General features: G+C 39.8%; 1 protein-coding gene across 2 annotated transcripts in view; it reads left to right on the forward strand.

Moving 5' to 3' along the window:
• LOC134205772 (uncharacterized) overlaps positions 1–13,997 on the forward strand; it is a 64,885-nt gene extending 50,888 nt beyond the window's left edge. The window contains exons 2-4 of one of the 2 annotated variants that reach the window (XR_009978194.1): positions 11,984–12,129; positions 12,193–13,427; positions 13,516–13,997. Coding sequence is in view for 1 of the 2 variants with exons in the window: in XM_062681353.1 (XP_062537337.1) it covers positions 11,996–12,129; positions 12,193–12,985 (927 nt within the window). In the remaining variant the exon portion in view is untranslated. Of the gene's footprint in view, positions 1–11,983; positions 12,130–12,192 lie in introns of both variants that reach the window. The other variant, XM_062681353.1, reaches the window with a different exon arrangement.
• Positions 13,998–20,881: the final 6,884 nt, after the last annotated feature.

Consider the following 20,881-nt stretch of genomic DNA (forward strand, 5'->3'; position numbering starts at 1 on the left):
GAAATGAAGCTCCTCCGTCTTTTCACGATCTCGATCTTCCTGCTGCGGAAAATCGAGTTTTGTCTGTTCCGCGCCCGTTTGTATCGTGCCTCGTTCGCCCTCGTGCGGTGTTGCGGTTCTATCACGAACGCCCGAATGACACTCGCTCGAATTCTATTCGCCTAAACGCCCGAAAAGACCATTCGCCTGAATGGACCATTCGCCCGAATGGACCATTCGCCCGAATAGACTATATGCCCGAATAAACTCTTTACCTTACTTGATGAGAAAAGTTTTTGTAACTAATAAAAAGAAATTGTATATTTGATGTCCTACTTATCTCATATTTCATCATCAAACGTCCCTGAACAGCTGTCGAATATTTCAATGTCGGAGGATTTCGGAAATATTTTTCCTCTTCCGGTAGTAGAAAACCAATCCGATTTGCGGAGTTCAAGGTCTAGCGTTCGTTTTGAAAACATGACTGGAGAGCAAGCATCAAGATTTTTATGCCCAGATGTATTAGATAAAACCAGACCATCAAGTATTGGCTTGAAACTGAGTAAAATTTGCGAATTTCTTCCATATTTTTCTGGAAATGGAGATGAAAATGTGGAGCACTTTATCAACTCTGTAGAATACATGAAAAATCAATTTCATATTGAAACTGAAGTACTGAAGTTGTTCGTTTTTCATCATTTACGAGGGAATGCCCAGAGATGGATGGTGTCGTATCCAAATCGCTTCGCTATGAATCTATCTGAATTTCTCAACCTTCTGGAAGTAACGTTTTCTGTAACTAAGAGTACAATTACATTGCGGAAAAAACTGGAGCTTCGAAGATGGAAAAGTTACGAAACATTTCAAGACTACTACATTGCTAAACGAATTCTCGCTTCACCATTGAACCTTGGCGAAGTGGAGTTAATCGAATACATTATTGAAGGAATTCCAAACATACAGTTGAAAAATTTCGCTAAGATGTCAGGATTTTCGTCAGCCACTACACTTCTTCAAGCATTCTCATCAATAAGGCTTCCATCGGATTTCAAGAACCTAACATGCTTCAACTGTAAATCTCCGGGTCATATTGCAGCCAACTGTCGCAAAAAGAATGCACGTATCTATGAGGATGGCAATCGTTTGGTCTACCCTAGGCATGGACATATGGAGCGGCACTGCAAGATTGGAATCGTAAAAAATCACCAAGATGACAAAACTAAAGACTTAGTAGACAACGGACTGGTAGATATACACTTTTCAAATTTAAACGTTACATTTAGAGCATTGTTCGACACAGGAAGCCCGGTTTGTCTGATACGTCTTGGTTTAACAAAGAAAAGCAAGATATATGAATATAAAAGTAGCATTTCATACAAGGGTATCGGAGGAACCAGGCTAAATATTGTGGGTTGTTTAGTAGATGATGTATTAATTCAAGGTATATCAATGAAAATTGAATTTATAATAATCCCCGATTCAGTAATGTCCTCGTATGACGTTATTATTGGTAGAAATGTTATTATGCATCCCGGAATGTGCACAATCATAGAAAATGGTTGGATTAAATTTTTTAAAGCACCGGTTTTTGAAAGCGCACATATTGTACAAAAGAACGAAGTAATTAAGACTGTGAGTACCATCGATTTTCAAAAAATTCTGGAAAATACAGGTGATATTGGTAACGATCATTTGGAAAATTTACAGTTTATTATCAAGAAATTTTATTATGAATATGTACGACCTGTGGACCACAAATTGATTATGAAATGAAAATAATTTTAAAATCTGGAGCACCCTTTCATTTCAAGCCCAGAAGACTTTCACAAAATGATAAAGAAAAAGTTGATATTAAAATAAATGAACTGTTGAAGTCTGGAATAATACGAGAAAGCGATTCTCCTTTTGCAAGTCCAATAGTTATCATTCCGAAGAAAGATGGAGACATCAGGCTATGTGTAGATTATAGAAAGCTTAACAAAGATACTTTTCGTGATAATTATCCACTTCCCTTAATAGAAGATCCTATTTATGATAAATTAAAAGGAAAGAAAATATTTTCAATTTTGGATTTAAAATCTGGTTTCCATCAGATTAAAATTTCTGCAGAATGTACTAAATTCACATAATTTGTAACTCCTAACGGTCAATATGAATACACTCGCGTTCCATTCGGGCTTTGCAATGCACCTGCTGTTTTTCAACGCTTCGTAAATAAAATTTTCAAACCGTTAATAGATGAGGGAAAGATTTGTGTTTATATTGACGATGTTTTAATTGCTTCTCAAAGTATTGAAGAACATTTGGAAACATTAGAACAAGTTCTTAAACAGGAAAGTTTAAGTTCAGCCCTACTAAAAGTTCTTAAAATATTAAGTAATAATTTATTGGAGCTTATTTTTGACAAATGCAAATATTGTTTGGATGAAATTGAATATTTAGGGTACATTATAAATCAATTTGGACGCCAACCTAGCAAATCTCATGTTGAATCTGTATTGCAATTTCCTACTCCTAAAAATGCTAAAGATGTACAAAGGTTTTTAGGTCTTACAAGTTATTTTCGAAAATTTATTCGAAATTTTGCTGTGATAGCAAGGCCGCTTTATAATTTGCTGAAAAAAGATTCGAAATTTGTATTTGGTGATTCTGAGAAGAATTCATTTTTGCAACTAAGAGATAAACTTGCATCTGCTCCTATATTGGCGCTATATGATGCAAAGGCAGAAACACAATTACATTGTGATGCCAGTTCTTTCGGATTTGGTGGAGTTTTAATGCAAACAAATGGAAATTTTCACCCTATTAGCTTTTTCAGTAAGAAAACGGATGATTTTGAGTCAAAATTACATAGCTTCGAATTGGAAACACTTGCAGTTATACGTGCAATAAAACGATTTCATGTATATTTTTTTTTATTGTCTTTATTTAGGAGACTTTCAGCCCGAGGCTGGCTCATCTCCGGACATGTATATTTATCAGGAATAAAATTCAAAGTGTATACCGATTGCAGCGCATTAGCTCAAACTTTGGCGAAAAAAGAAATCAATCCAAAAATCAGTCGTTGGGCTTTGTTTCTAGAAAATTATAATTACAGTTTAGAATTTAGGATGGAATCAAAATGCGCCATGTAGACGCTTTGAGTAGAATGTCGATGAGTGAAGGAAAGTGCTACGACCATATAATGATAAAAATGCAGATAATTCTATAAAAGTTGTTAATTTGCTGGATACTGAAGATATAGAACGAAATGTTATCTTAGCTCAAGAACAAGATGAAAAACTTAAAAATATCAAAACACATCTTGAAACGCATACATTTCCAAATTTTGAGATGAAAAATGGAATTTTATTTAGAAAGGAGAATAATACGCTTCTGTTAGTTATTCCGAAAGCAATGATTGACAATATTATTAAAATGTGTCATGATGATATGGGACATATTGGAATTGAGAAAACGATGATACAAATCAAAAACTTTTATTGGTTTTCTAATATGAAGAAATTCGTAAAAAAGTATATAAACAACTGCCTAAGCTGCATTTACAGTCCGTCTAATACAAAGAAAGAAGGATTTTTGAAAATCATCGATAAAGGTGATACGCCTTTCGATACTATACATATTGATCATTACGGTCCGATACAGTTGAGATCATCTAAAGGATTTAAATATATTTTAGTAGTAATTGACGCCTTCACAAAGTTTGTTAAATTTTACCCAACAAAAACTACAAATACAGAAGAAGTTTTGAAAAGTTTATCATTGTACATAAATCATTACAGTAGACCAGTAAGAATAATTTCAGATAGAGGAAGCTGTTTTACCTCTGAGAAATTTAGGAATTTTTGTAGAATTAATTTGATCGAACATGTAAAAAACTGCTGCGTATACTCCGGAAGCCAATGGACAAGCTGAAAGAATTAATAGGACTCTAACGCCAATGCTTGCCAAGTTATTGAATGATACTGACAAAAAATGGGATTTATTGTTACCTAGTGTAGAATTTATATATAATAACACCTTTAATAGATCAATTAAAAACTATCCAAGTGTTCTATTATTTGGAAAACAGCAGAAGCATTCTAATATAGTTGAGCATAATTTAGAAAGTTTTGTTCAAAATAATCAATCATGTATTCAGAGTAAGAACATTACTGACATCAGAAATGAAGCGAAACATAATATTCAAAAGCTCCAAGCGTATAATAAACATAGTGTGGATAAAAAACGAAAAAATGTACAAGAATATAAAGAGGGCGATTTTGTTGTTGTTAAATCATTTGATGGCCATAAGTTGTCTCAAAAATACAAAGGTATCAGGTATCAGGTATCAGAACGTCGGCTCCAGGGGCACGTTCACCTCAATTTGGGAGATTTGTGCCATCGCCTTCACAGCCTTTTTCATCACACACCTGACGGAAAAGGAAGTGAACAAAAAGGAAAGGAATGTGGATGGGAGAACAAAGGGAATGTTTGGAAAAGGGCCTTTGAAGAGGGCATGTAACGCATAAGCGTACAAGAGCTTATAACTCCTTACCACAACGGATTATGAACAACAAAATACTCTGAAGGTTCAGGTTTCTGAAGTCAATTTCACTAAGTAAGTGTTTACCAAATATTTGGAAGCGCAATTGTGCATAGACTGGGCAGTTACATATTAGATGATAAGAAGTTCCATAATCGGATTCACAACTATCACAAACAGATGATTCAACGCGTTGAATATTTGCCATGTGATAGTTCAGTCGGCAGTGACCTGTCAAGGCCTTGACTAAGACACTGCAATTCTGTTTAGACAGATTAGCTAGATAGCTAGCTACTACCGGAGATGGCTCCCGGATGTACAATTTTGTTTGATGACATGAATCCAGACTACTCCAATGCCATTTGTGCTGAGTGACAGCCCAAGAGTTGATCAAAAGCTTCACCCAACACTTGGATATTGGAATAGCTGGCTCAGGACCAATAAAGTCATGCAATGCTCCATTACGAGCTAACTCATCAGCCAATTCGTTTCCAGCTATGGAAGAATGGCCAGGTACCCATATAAGGTGTAAAGTATTAACTGAATTCAGTTCCTCAATTTGAGTTCGACATGCGATTACTAACTTCGACCTTGAGTTGGCCGAGGCGAGAGCTTTAATAGCTGCTTGGCTATCTGAACAGAAGTATATTACTTTGCCCATAATGCGTTGCTGCAGTGCAGATTGCACTCCACACATGATGGCAAATATTTCCGCTTGAAAGACAGTGCAGTGTGTACCCAGTGAGTGTGACTGTTCCAATCTCAGCTCACGCGAATAGACGCCTGCACCTGCTCTACCTTCGAGGAGGGAGCCGTCAGTGTAACAAACAATGCTGTCCGACATACTTCTCTCCAAATAGCCAGATGTCCTATAAGGAAAACTACTAACGTGTGTGAGATCACTTGGAGCAAGGAAAATTTTGTCCCAATTAACCATAAGCGGTAACAACGAAGTGTGTGTAGAACTGCGGTTTATAGGATTCTCCTCCATAAAACCGAGTACCCATAGTCGGTAAGTACAAGAAAATGCTTCTTGTTTGAGATGTATGTGTAGTGGGGCCACGTCGAAGAGAACTTCGAGAGCAGCCGTGGGAGTTGAAGAGAACGCACCAGTCATTGCCATTAGGCACATCCTTTGAAGATGGCCTAATTTAGACTGAATTGTCCTCACTTCCCCCTTTTGCCACCACACAAGACATCCATAAGCCAAAACTGGTCGTACAACTGTTTTGTAAATCCATTTGATATATTTGGGTTTAAAACCCCAAGTTTTACCAAAGGTTCGTCGGCATTGGCCGAAAGCCATACACGCCTTTTTGATTCTGAACTCAATGTTAGGAGTCCAGGAAAGCTTTGAATCCAAAATTAGACCCACGTACTTTACTTGATCAGTTACATTGATTTCAGAACCAAAAAGATGTAATGGACGAATACCATTACGATTACGTTTTTCCGTGAAAAGAACAATAGATGTTTTATTCGGATTGACCGAAAGGCCATATTGGCGACACCAACTCTCAACTACCTGAAGAGCATTTTGCATCAGGTCGAATAAGGTAGTAATGCACAAACCCACTATCAATGTAAGATAGTCGTCGGCAAATCCATAGGTAGGAAAACCGCCATTATTGAGTAACCTCAATAGCGTATCTGCAACGAGATTCCACAAAAGTGGAGATAATACTCCCCCTTGAGGGCATCCGCAGACACTTAATTTCCTAATCGCTGCTTGACGTAATGTCGAGTAGAGATGTCGGTTTTTAAGCATCTGGTGAATCCATTTGGTAATAATATGAGGTAGCCCATGACAACGTGCGGCTTCCAATATTGCATCGAAAGACACGTTGTCGAAAGCACCTTCAATATCTAAGAAAGCACCCAAGCACGATTGCTTTTGAGCGAATGCTTTCTCGATATCGTACACAACCTTGTGTAGAAGAGTCACGTTGGACTTTCCAGATTGATAAGCATGTTGATTAACATGAAGAGGCATGTTTGCCAAACAGTCATCACGAATGTGATGATCGATAATACGTTCTAAGCATTTCAGAAGAAATGAGGTCAGACTGATGGGTCTAAAACTCTTTGCTTCTTCATACGAAGCACGTCCTCCTTTTGGGATAAACTTTACAGTGACATCCCGCCAGGATATGGGAATATACCCAGTAGCAAAACTGCATACTAAAAGCTTTTTCAAAACATGTTTGATATGCTCAAAACCTTGTCATTTGGGGAAAACCACCCACCAGCATGAGACAAAATCATGAATTACAGTTAATCAAACATGCATGAGAAAATATTGGCCTGCAGCAGAACAGCCTGTACAGATTCGCGGCTCAGCATCAAAATTCTTTCTACGACTCTACTCCACGACATCACCAGTTGTAAAAAAGAAATGTTGAAATTTTACATGCAATTCCCATTTTTATTTTCCCCCCAATAGACTTAAAACTATGTTGTACTTATCTCTAGTGTTGTAAATATGTAAAAGTGTAAAAGTGTGTCCCTTCGGCGAGGTCCTCGACCATCCAGATGCAATCTCCAGCTCCCACCGTCTTGTCCACAAAGTTCGTCGCACTATAGTGCTGGGCGACTACACAGGGCACTAATTGTTGTTGGACACCGCTTTCCCGCGTCGACACATTCGGTAGCATGCACAAATAGGCCGACCTCAATAGCACTTCCTACTCACTCCATCCGTATACAATGTTCCTTTAACTATTTTTTTGACGACACTCGAAATTACACAATGGTATTAACACGCACTCGAGTTTTAACTTTGTCGCGCTCTACTAGGTGTTGTACGTAGCGATAGTTATTTGGAACTGACCACTGGTTCGATGGTACTTGGAGACATCGTCTGGTAGTTAGCAAGTAAGGTGAAATTCACCACTTGACGATCGGTAGTATGATCGCGATATGAGTGGTATCAATTGGTCGTTTTGTGCCGCGTGCTCATCGGTGCAGGTGAGTTCTTTATGTCTCGACTCTTCGGTTAGTCGACAGCAGGTCTAATTGGTGAGACTGGCTTTCGGCTGTTCTGTTGAGATCGCACGGTAAGGCTTTAGTGGTGCAGGCAGGGTATTGCTTCTTGGACATTGCATGGTATACGATCCAACATCGTTTAGCGACAATCTATTTTCGACGATGGGTTCTGTGGTTCTGTTGATGTAGTATTATGCATACATAGAGAAGTGAACCCCAACACTACTTTAATATTCTGGTGGAATAGCAATCATTCCAAGGCATTCGAACAAAACTCTGTCGCATGCCATCCTTGTGCAGGTGACAACCTCTCTGAAGTAGAACGGGATAAATCCCATCCTCCCCTGGAGATTTGTAGGGAGCAAAACTGTTAAGTGCCCATTGAATCGATTCAGTAGTTATGATTCTACGTGCTTGAGCCCAAGACCCATAGCTACATGAAAAGACATCAGGATCATCCGAAGATGTTATATCGACACATCCAGGGAAGTGCGTATCAAATAAGTGCTCTAACGATTCTTCATCAGAAGAAGTGTAGTCGCCATTTGGCTTGCGAATTTCGCCAACTTGGAAATCCTTGGATCTCGCAAGAATTTTATTCAACCGACTGGCTTCACTCAAATTGGAAACATTTGCACAAAGGTTTTTCCAGCCGGATCGTTCAGCAGATCGTAGAGCCTTCTTGTAAGCTTTGCGAGCCAACTTGAAAGAATCCGTCCCTGCTGAATGGCGTCTGTTCCAACTCCTTCTGCACTGTTTCCTTAGCTTAGCCAAATCGGAATTCCACCATGGGGTTCCTCTTGAGGTTTTTACAGAACGTAAAGGGCAAGCTTCTTCGAAAGCTTCCACGATGTGCAACGTTGTAGTATCAACTGCATCATCCAAGTCGGTAGGAGTTTCTATAGAAGGTAGATATCCATGAAATTTGGTAGAGAGCAACTCTGTGTAAAGATCCCAGTTTGTTGAACGAGGATTTCTAAAACGCAAGGTCTGCGAAGTAACATTCAAATGATCAAAGTAGATGTAGCGATGGTCAGATATCGATTCCTCATCTGACACATGCCAATTCGTCAACTCGTGACTGATTCTATTGGAGCAAAGGGTTATGTCTAACACCTCTGCTCTATTAGATACCATAAAGGTTGGGCGATTGCCTATGTTAAGTAAACTAAGTTCGGTACTACTTAAGTATTCCATCAAGCTGGAGCCTCTCAGATTGATATCCGAGCTACCCCAGATGATGTGATGAGCATTAGCATCACTGCCGACAATTAGCGGAAGGCCTTTTGAAGTGCAATATATGACAACTCGTTTGAAAGCATCCGTAGGGGATGGTTCATCATGTGGTAAATAAACCGAACAATAGACGTATTTCCTGACGGGGTTTCCGCCAGATGCATCAATTGTGACAGCACATACATCTCTGGTTGTTAGTTCAGAGATAAGTGTAGCAACAATAGCATTGTTAACAACCACACATGCACGAGGCATTGATCGATAGTTTGCCAGTTCTTTACTGAAAGCAGCAAAAACCGGGTTCACTAGTTTACCTAGGTAGAAGCTACTCTTGCGAAAATAGGGTTCCTGCACCAAAGCCACTTGGGATTTGCCATTTTGCATAAGTCTACAAACAAAGATTAATCGTTGCTGTTCTTTTATGCTGAAGATTGATTTGAGCTATCTTAACTGAAGCCATTGCAAATTGAGATAATGAACTAGACAACTTCAGCATCAATATGAACAGCAACGATGAAACCAAATTGGTATCTTATCAAGAAAGTCAAAGACGAAACACAGAGTACAATGTGTATAACGCATAAAGCGAAACCATATTGGTGACAATTTGTTGAAAAACTAATCCCACCTTTATTTAACCTCAAGTTGAGATTGAATAAGAGTAGCCGATTATTTCGGAGAAGCAAAAAGTCAACTACGCCATAGCTCCGATTAGCGCAGTAAGGGCTAGATACTGTGAAGGGTGCCCTGGTGCTTCACAGGCTCCGTTAGCGGTTAGGTTCTTTTAGACCCCCCTAACCATTCATTCGTAGGCACGGTAAGCATAAAGCCGCATCACCCCAAGAATTTGGGGTCACCTGTATGGTGGACTTCTACCACCGGAACAGGCAATCCGTAGCGTTATTCTTAGCCAGATAACAGGCTGCCGACACCACACAGCAATCTTGGCTGTTCGGGGAGAGAAGTTGACATTGACTTTACGTCAACTCTCAATGTGGCCGAACAGCCTTATAAGTGTTCTATTATTTGGAAAACAGCAGAAGCATTCTAATATAGTTGAGCATAATTTAGAAAGTTTTGTTCAAAATAATCAATCATGTATTCAGAGTAAGAACATTACTGACATCAGAAATGAAGCGAAACATAATATTCAAAAGCTCCAAGCGTATAATAAACATAGTGTGGATAAAAAACGAAAAAATGTACAAGAATATAAAGAGGGCGATTTTGTTGTTGTTAAATCATTTGATGGCCATAAGTTGTCTCAAAAATACAAAGGTCCTTATAGAATTAAAAAAATATTACCTAATGATCGCTATTTAGTCACAGATATAGATGGATTTCAAGTTTCTTCTCTTCCATATAGTTCAATATGTTCACCTAATAATTTTCGAAAATGGTTTTCTTCTACTAGCCCATTCTCTGATGATGATGTCGATGAGGACATCTCTAGTTCAGGATGACCGAGATGTAGTAATCGATAGATGATATAAACTACTAAACTACTTATAATATTACACTTATACATAAATCACAGTAGTCATTGACATTAGACATTTATAGTTGTGACATGACAGACAATATGTAAGATCATTCTGAATAAACCGTCAAACAACTACCATTCTGAGGGTTATTTTAAGAATATGCACCGAAGATTTTCAGCAGAAAACAAACCCGTTTGATTTTACCATGCGCGGGTTAAAAATCAACTGTGGTCCATGCGGAATGTTGTCACATGAACTGAATCAGTGGTAAATTTCTCGGAAACCATGGTAAAATTTACTGAAATTTCATGGTAGTTTTAAAAACAGAGCGTAGTCTACAAAATAGTAGTTTTTACCACGGATTTTTTTTCTGTGTAGATTATGCTAAATTGCTTCCTAAACAAATTTTTATACGTCCAAAATGTGTCGTTGGTTGATGATAGGCTGCTGAACCTATAATTGGCGCTGTAGGCATAAAACACGCTGATAAATTTTCACTCAATATGGACATGAAAAAGTTATTGCTAGAAAAACTTTTTTCCTTAAATATGTCACAGGAACATTATTCCCAGAAAAGTTAGATAATTAAAATACCTATCTGCAGAAAAAATTTCATCGATTTCTGAGATGAGGTTTTTTGTAACATCAATTTTAATTTTGAAACTATTTTTTCAGTGTAGAAATCGGTATTTTATTTTTGGATATTTTTTAAAAAACTTCTGGGAATTTCACGACAGTCCGCCATACAACACTTTTTTGTAGGTCTTGTCATTTTAGGGTTACATCGATTTATAAAAAATCCATGAAAAAAAATTAGGCCCTCATTAAATGTTACTCTTGACAATTTTTGAAAAACTAAGTATGCACGGTGGCTTAGAAATACCATATCTTTATGCCCACCAAGATTCATTCGATTCTGAGATGGTGCTGCCAGCCCCATAGAAGGGTTGGCGTGAAATTCGTCACACGCTATTTTTTGCAATGACGAAAAATGGGCTTTAATGTGATAAATCTGTACCAAAATGGTACAATTGTATTTATCACATGATCAATCTTGCCAAAATGTCATGCTGCTGCAGAAAACAAACATATTCCATGTTATCGTGCCACATTGTATGCTCGACAGACCATAAACCGATAGATAAACCTGCTTTTAGAGAATTTGATGTCATGTCCATTCAATTATTGCATTAATTGCGTAACACAGAGAATACACTGTTTGAACACTCAACCAAGTAAATTGAGCTACATCTGGTCATATAACTATTGTTCTAATGCTGGTTTTTCATTATAGCACCCAAATGAGTGCTATAATGGATATTATGTAACCCATTTGAGTTGCATAATGTTCATTAAAGCACCTGTTCCACTGGTATGGATAAGTAGGCCGTTTTATCACTCAAACGTCAACTGTAAACTAGGTATTATAAGCAGGAATTGCAAAAAGTAGTATTATAAAAACGCGCTAATAAACTATTTTTGACGCAAAAATGGTTTGTTGTTGAATCTTTTGTCATAAAACAAACGGCTGTCGAAAAATTACAAGTTTGACTCGACGGACTAACTACAATCTTGTTTGCTACTTGGTGAAGAATATGACTATGTTACGAAAAATACGTTTCAGTATTAATGCCATGGAGCTACCTTAGGTGCGCATAATTATTTCACAGGTGTCGCCCACGGGAGTACGCGGCCTTGGTTGCTGTTCATCTGCTGACTCTGCAAAAATGTAATACCTACTGATTGTGTATGATTTTCATTTCCCTATTTTCAGAATTTTCTCAAGATGAACGACTGTCGAATCTTGGTCGACGTCGACTGCAGTCGCTTCGAAGATGACGCCTTTTCACTTCTGGACAAGTCCGCCGAGGTCAACGTTGTTCGCGACCTCAAATCTTCCACTGTGGCAACCTTTGATCAGTAAGTCACCATTCCTCAAAACGAATACCTCCAGAAAATGATCAAAACATGCAAATTTTCCAGGACGAGCTTCCCTCACCTGAGCTCTTCCTCGCGAACTCAGCTCAAGCAGCAGCTCCTGCGCGAACAGGTCAAGAGCTATGACATGGAGCAAAGCCCCTCACCTTCACCATCCGTGTTCTCCGTCAAACTTCCGTTGGAGAACATGGACATTGAACTCCCGAAGAAGGTCCTGCAGGTGGAAACGCGCCTGGAGAACCCCACCCGCTACCACGTGATCCAGAAACAGAAAACTCAAGTCCGCGAGTACGTTACAGCTGCCCTCAAGCTAACGAAGCAAACCGTACTACGCGAAGCGAAGCACTCCCGCTTGCTGATCCTAAGCAAGCTGTACGACTCGTTCATCAACACCAAACCGACATCGACGACCACCTCCAGCGGTAATGCTTCAGCCACTTCCGCCATCCAGGCGCCCAGTACGACGGCGAGTGTGCTGGCCAACAGTCTCGAGCAGCAGCAGGACTGGCGCCTGGAGATGAAGCTGTCGGCGCGCTTCGGCAACCGGGTCTACAACTCGTTCATCGACGAGTTCGACTACATCCGGGACCTGCTGTGTCTGATCCGCTTCGAGATTCCCAAGTGGGTCTTCGTGGTGACGGAGTTTGAGAGTGAGATTTCCTCGTTTCAGAATGCCAAAACGGCCGCCGTGGAGGAACTGCTGGCCAAGCAAACGTTGGCCGTCGAGAAGAACTCCAAACACGAGAAGTTCATCGAGGCGGAGGTGCGCGATCGGATCAAAAAGGATAACCATAACTGCAGTAGGTATTGGGGAAGGGCTGTGGGTTTGGTAAGATGATGTTTTCCCCTTTGACGTTGTATCGGATGGGTTTATAGTTCATAAGGTTCTGCGCATCAAAATTTATGGTATATAAAAAGTATATTTCTAATCTAATCTAATGTTATATAAAAAGCATATTTTTAATTTAATTTTATACTATATAATCATAATCAGATCACAATTTTAAAGATCTATTTCAGGTTTTTTTTATTTATTATAATTATTTTGTTATCTAATGAGTGTTTTCTAATGATCTAAATTTAGCCTCGAGGAAATGCTGACAAGCTCTGGAAATCTAACCGAACAGCGTTCTTTAGACATTTTGAATGTTATATATTTCTAGATTTAAACAGGTTTTATTGAAGACTCACCAAATATGTACGATACTGCATTCATGGATGGTAACATAGCGACGACCTTTGCCGCTTAGTGTTAAAAGAAATCATCGCATTTAGAGAAGGTATGGCCTTTATATTATCCAATCAATTTGATCACTTGTCATATAACAAGTTAGTACTTTTCCATTTAATTCCACCACCTTATGGCAGTTTTACAGATACGTATTTCGACCTCAACAGAAAGACCGTCTATACTTCGAGCACACTTCGCCGTCATATGAAGTTGACTACAAAACGCTAGTTGGATCAATTTTTCTCAGTACGAGACCAGAACAATGATCATGGATGATCAACGGGCTTTTAACATCTTTGAAAGGAACGGTGTGCCACGAAACACGGTTCAGGAAGATGAATAGAAAATCCGACGACTGCGGTGAGCTGGCCATTGGGACCCTCTATGGACTGGTGAACAGCAGCTATGGGGCGAGTGAAATGGAAATCAATCTGATAATAAACAAAAATAAATTATTGTTCGATAAGCAAACAGTTCTTGTTTGCGTTTATTCATCAGCTAGGCTACTAAAAAAGTCATAAATGATTAGCTTTATTTTTGAAAGATTCTAATTATCAATAATTTCTGAAACTCGGCCACAATATACAAGGAAGAATGATGAAGACAAATTTGAACACCAATAGTCTACCAAGTAGTTTTATCTTTTTTTCCGAAAATTGACCTTTCAGATTAACCATGCGATTGAGGACTTCTGCGCAGGGTTTGAATTTAGAGGAAATTGATAAAATCTCTCACTTTTGATCTCCCTATACCGTTTTGATTCAAATTCCGAACATGGCTCATATTCCGAACACTCACTTTTAAATGGCCATTTTGGCCTTATTCGTGTAATTCTCTCCATAGGATCTGAAGAACTGAACTGAAGAAGAACTGAACTAGAACTGAAAACCGATGGAATTTTTAGAGTGCCAAAACGCCAGTGTTCGGAATATGAGCCATGTTCTGGATTTGAGCCTAAATTCAGCGTTCCGAAGTTAATACATAGTTAAACATTACATTTGAAAATTAGGTATCAGCCTCTATAAACCTTCGACCACTTTGTGTTGTCGACAGCCCAGCTCTATTCCATCCACGTATGGTTCGAACTTGCAATGGATATCCCTCGGGCCCGTCGAACTCAACTATCAGCAAAAGCCGTTTCTATGCTCGAGCGAGACCATTCCAATCTATGTATTGTACCCATCCATTTGTGCCTTATTTGTATTCATAAATCGGATCCAGTGTGAGGTTCTATTTTTACTGCTGCTCGGTTCGTTTGTTCTACAGCCGCGTAAGTACTTTGCCGAGAGCATCCAGACGGAAAACCTTATCAACACACGGACGGGTCCATCAGAAGCACACGGTCGGATGCTGAGGAAAAGTTACGTCCGTTTTTTTTGCGGTAGATGGACGTTTAGTTTTTTTCTTTCTGTCTTCTCTATCGATTTTTCTCACACACTGTCACTCATATGATGCGATGATGAGATTGGAAGGGCAGAAAACTTTCTCGGATAAGTGATTTACTTATAGCACGTTCATTTGTGCCACACCGACACAGAAAAGGCAAAGGTTGTCAAACCCATTGGATCTGATTACGGAAAAATGTGCTAAAAAAGGAAACAATATTGAGTTACTCGGGATCCGGGCGGTGGGAAAACAAATTACCCCATGACGCGTGTAATCGCATGGGATTATTATCATTAACACTTCGAACGAGTTCAATAAAAATGAAGAATTATTTGCGTCTCGGTGCACTGATACGTTTGTTGTATTGATGTTTTGGTAACGTTCAAGCTTGTTGATTGTGTGAAAACGGGATGTTCGACAGTACGAATGATTTAGTATATGTATATTAAAGAGCATTAAGAGATGAGCCACCCTAGAGCTGCAAGTCATCAAAAAATATACCTATATGCAAGATAAGCGCCAATGTTTCGCTCACTCTTATTCAAAAGTAAAATAGTTGAACTTATTTTCGTTTCTGCTAAATGACCCATTTCATACGTGCATTTGCAGTCCTTGCCAATGACATTACTTTTGTACTAAAAACTAAAAAACTGGGCCTATTCGGAATATCCCGTAAAATAATGAAGAAGTTAAGATAAGAAGTCGTAAGTCAGCTTAATTTTATATTTTTGCTTACAATAACAAAGACCTTGAGATTTTCGACACTAGTTTCGTAGAAAATTCTTTTTCTTATTCGAATTGAAAATAATTGAGTTGTAAAATGAACATCATCAATCTTCTAGTTGTCCGGGAAACTTGACAAATATTTGACGATTAGACAAAGAATGATCGTTGTGCTTTTCAATCGAAAATAATAAAGTCTGTAGTATCAATTCAAATTGAAAAGCAAAACGATTCCCATGACCGGATAATTTACGAGTTTTTGAATTGCCTTTTCTAAGTTTAATTTAAATTTAATTACGACAGAGCCTAAGAGCTTGTATCCGGAAGTTGCTCCCTCTCCGACTAGGAAGGTACCACTCAATACTTCCAAGCGTTGGTGCCGTTAAGTAAACACCCGCATCCGGTTAACTGATACTCATCGAAGTAATTAATTAATTATCTTTAAATTTATAACCACTTTTGTTGTTCGGAGTGAGGGAGGTTCGGCAATACAAGGAACTGATTGATAGCTTTTTCTCTCTTAAATTAGTTGTTCTTTGAAAACAAACTAATTTAACTTTACTAGTATTAAAGCATTTTCAATTCCAGCCTTCTTTTAAACTATTTGTATTTGTCAAACCAATTTGTTTCGTCTATCGTAACACTGCTTCCAAGGCGGGCCCTGTCGCGCTCGGTTCCACCCACAAGCATGTACTTTGTCTTCCAAACATTCACCACCAGTCCAACTCGTTGCTTCACGTTTCAGGCGGGTGTACAGTTCTGCCAGCTTTGCAAATGTTCGGTCGACAATGTCCATGTCATCCGCGAAACAAATAAATTGACTGGATCTGATGAAAATCGTACCCCGGCAGTTACTCCCGGCTCTCCACATGATCCCTTCTAGCGGAATGTTGAACAACAGGCACGAAAGTCCATCACCTTGTCTCAGTCCCCGGCGTGATTCGAACGGACTGGAGTGTTCGCCCGAAATCTTCACACAGTTTTTCACACCATCCACCGTTGCTTTGATCAGTCTGGCAAGCTTCATAGGTTCATAGGGAAGCTGCTATCTCGTCCATAATTTTCCATAGCTCTACGCGGTCTATACTGCCGTATGCGGCCCTATCAACGAACAGATGATGCGTTGGGACCTGGTATTCACGGCACTTTTGTAAGATTTGCCGTACAGTACAGATCTGGTCCGTTGTTGTCGAGCGGCCGTCAACAAAGCCGGCTTGAGAACTTCCCACGAACTCATTCACTAATGGTGACAGACGACGAAAGATGATCTGGGAAATCATTTTGTAGGCGGCATTAAGGATGGTCATCGCTCGAAAGTTCTCACACTCCAGCTTGTCGCCTTGCTTGTAGATGGGGCATATAACCCCTTCCTTCCACTCCTCCGGTAGCTGTTCAGTTTCGCAGATTCTGACTATCAGTTTGTGCAGGTAAGTTGCCAGCTTTTCCGGGCCCATCTTGATGAGCTTAGCCCCGATACCATCCTTACCTGCTCTGTCCACGATTTCATGGTTGACGTAACAACCATTGCACTTTACGATGTTATTGGAATGATTTACCGACAAACATCACAAATTTAACACATTTCAACCCGTAAACGCTTATCTGAGGTTTGAATCATGCAACATATCGATATTAGAGCGGGTAAACGCGTAGTGAATCAACTATGAAATCATGAGCAGTGCTACTTTATTGGTCTTTAGCTGTTGGATGACATCCTTGACTACTCTCGAGGTGGAGGCTGGTTTGTTTTAAATGTCCGCTGAACCGACGTAGTCATATTTTCCGCTGCCTTGACTTTCACTGCCTGTACTCCCAGCGCCATTTAAATGTTCCTCGTAGTGCTGCTTCCACCTTTCGATCACCACACGGTCGTCCGTCAAGATGCTCCCATCCTTATACCTGCACATCATGGCTCGCGGCACGAAGCCTTTGCGGGATGCGTTGAGCTTCTGATAGAACTTGCGTGTTTCTTGAGAACGGCACAGCTGTTCCATCTCCTCGTATTTCGCTTCTTCCAGGCGGCGTTTCTTCTCCTGAAAAATGCGGATCTGCTGTCTGCGTTCATCGTTCTGTCGGGTCCCTTGCTACAGCGTGACCACCCGCGCTGCGTATTTCTTCTTCAGAATCTGTCTGCACCCTTCATCGAACAAATCTTTCCGTCGACCTTGTCCTACATACCCGGCGTTGCTCTCCACTGCATCATTGGTTGCTTTAACTGTATCCCTACAGTTCTCAAGAAAGCCGCATCGAGCTCACCCTCTTACGGCAACGTTACCTCGAAATGCTGCGCGTATGCAGTGGCGACATCAGGTCGCTTTAGTTCTTTTAGGTTGCACCCCGGCGACTCCGGTATTGAACATTGTTGATGACGGATAGTTTAAGGTGTAGTTTAACCTTCACCAGCTAGTGGTCAGAGTCGTAGTTAGTGCCACAATATGCCTGACGTCGATAATGTCGGAGAAGTGCCGTCCATCAATCAGAACTGTGGGGCTTGAGTATGGTAACATTAGCGTGCGATTAAATATTAACACCTTAGTATATCAGTCGGTGAGCAACGAGCCACGCACACGCACCCAAGAAGAGCTGCTGTCATCGCATTCCGCTCCGTTCATTTGGGGTCACACATTTTGACGATCCTGCCAGGTTATTTTTGGATCCTGTCGCTGATTTCAAAAGGTGAGTTGAATTCAAATTGGGAATGTGCGAAGTATATAGTATTTGATGGTTGAAAAATGTGTATTGCTACAGTAAAGCGCGCCTGGAAAATAAATTGTGGCTTGGAAAATCACAAAACGCGTCTGGAAGTCCGGTGGAAAATGGATTGTGCTTAAAAAAATCACAAAACGCGCTTAAAAGAGCACTGGGAAATTGGTTGTGGTTTGGATTACCACAAGGTGCTTCTGGGAGATCCAAAGTGAGTCTGGAAGCATTGATTTTGGTTAAAATTAATTTAGTTTAAAACTGGATCGAAGTGTGCTGCGCGTAGGTTAGGACGGATTTTTTTCGCGCTCACATAAATTTGTCAATTTTTTTTTCTCTTTGAATTCTGTTTTTGTGTCGGGAGTGCTAGTGATTTTACTTTTGTTTAGTGTGTTATTAGTGATTTTATGGTGTTTTCCCGGATGCTTCAGCCATGAATATTATAGGAGCGCAACAGCTGGATCATATAGTGGGGTGTCCACGAAGGCTGAGCGGAGGTAACCATGGGCTGTACCGTGTAATTTTTGCCCTTTCGCTGCTTCTTTCGTGCATAATAAGCGGAAGTGTGACTATGGCTCTTCCTGAAGAGCGTCCTGATGCTGGCAGCTGTTTTGACGGAAGACAGCGTACAAACAAACATTATTGGTGAGCACGTTCCGGTTCATACCTTGATATTATTTGCTATACAAAATATAAAAACTAAATACGCACAGGGCATCGTTTGCTGCTATCGCTGCGGATATTGTGGGAGTCCCAGGTATCCGGTTCACGCTTTAGTTAGCAACGGTGGCTCTTCTTGACCTTCTATTCCCTGAGTAGTTAGTGCGAATAAGGGCGTCCTTGTGATGTTTTGCTGCACCTGTTATGAACAGCTAGTACATCCCAATCCCCTACACATCCTGAAGACACTTATCTTGCTTCAGGAGTGAATCCTTTTTACATTACTAGCGTTCTTAACAAAAAAGGGCACCATTACGGAGCATGAGATTTGATCAAATTATTCGCAATACTACTTGTCCAGCACCCCCAGCTGGGTGAGGGATAGAGGATGAAACACACACACACAATTAATTTAGTTTAAAACTTACAGTGGGTAATGTCTGTGACATAACCGGAAGTGGACGTAGGACTTGGCTTGACCATGCATGTAAAAATACATATTTTGCTCAGCATTATTCATAAGCATTATTACACGTTTCGTTACCAATCTAGAGAAAAAATATCAAAATGGAAAGCTATCGATTTTTCATCTAATGTTGATTTTTTTTTGTCATTGATGAAAGAATGTAAAAAGATAATTCTTTGATTTCTAGAGACGGCAATATCATCATCCCTGTCCGGGCCGACAATAGTCATTCTCGTCGTATGAAGAAAGCGAAAAAAATATAGTCTTTGTCATAATATTGCCCGACGCGACACCTATTCGGTTTCTTCATGCCGCATGCCTACCACGAAGATAGTCGTGCAGCCAAAAGTTATGACGATTTCCCTCGTCACTTCTTCACATAATCGATTGCACGTCATTATTGACGGAGTAGTTAAAAACGAACAGTGGGTAATGTCTGTGACATAACCGCTAAATGGACGTAGGACTTGACTTGACCATGCCTTTAAGATACATAATATGTCCAAATTTCTTACATCAACTATTTTGCATAAATAATCGGCGTTGCATACAAATCCTTGGCAAAATCTTATCATCAAACCGACACAGAAATCAAATCTACCTCGAACAAGAATCATCAAAATCAATTCAGGAAGTATCTGTCCGGTCACGGAATATTAGCCTCGACAATGGCAACCTTCCCACTGAAGGACTGCCTGAAATAAGCCACAAGTTGGCCCAGCAGGGGATGTAGGGCCTCCTAATCCGTGCGATAGCGACTGAAGGAGAACATTATTTTTAACTCTTAGAGCCTTGAAAAAGGCTGTTTGCTTCGGCTAAGTCCAAAAAGTAAGAAAACAATCTTTTCAAATAACCGCGGATTTCTAGTGGTGGTATAAAAAAGACTGAATGCTCTGCGAGCGAATGCACTTTTCTTTTATACCTTATTTTGAATCTTCTCTGCTTCCCAACTGGTGGGCCAATCAGCCAGTGTCTTGTATCTCGCTTCTTTGACAGCCAAAGCGTCATCATCATCAACGCGTTCGAGAAGGGCTTCTTCTTTTTTACGCTTGTTGCTCGCTACTGGCGTCTATTTCCTAACGGGACTTTTCGCTTGATACAGGCCAATAAGCCGGGCAAGCGAGCTTAGAATTGCAGTTCAGGTGAGAAGTACGTGTTCTTTTCTGAGACAACATTGTTAGTAGTAGATGGAGGGAAACACCCGGACATGGAATTTCGGGTGATAAGATTTAGAATTGGTAACATGGGACGATCATTCAGTCACGTTCGCTTTGTGTGCGGTCAGTATCAAACAATGTTTATCTAGATATTTCTTGATCAATGCCAAAAAATCCAACATTTGATGAAAAATCGATTAATAGTTTATTAATGTTTGAGCTGTTGTCGGTGTTTTTTTTTTAATCCAAATATCCAAATATTATGTGAGAGATTTGGACATCTAATGTTTTTTAAGGCATGGTCAAGCGAATTCCTTCGTCCACTTCGCGGTTAAATCAGAAAAATTATCCACTGTTAGTTTTGACGCTATTTATGAAAATCACGCATAAAATTTTATCACTAGAATATTG

Source organism: Armigeres subalbatus, chromosome 1 (genome assembly GCF_024139115.2).
Source record: "Armigeres subalbatus isolate Guangzhou_Male chromosome 1, GZ_Asu_2, whole genome shotgun sequence".
NCBI lineage: Eukaryota > Metazoa > Arthropoda > Insecta > Diptera > Culicidae > Armigeres > Armigeres subalbatus.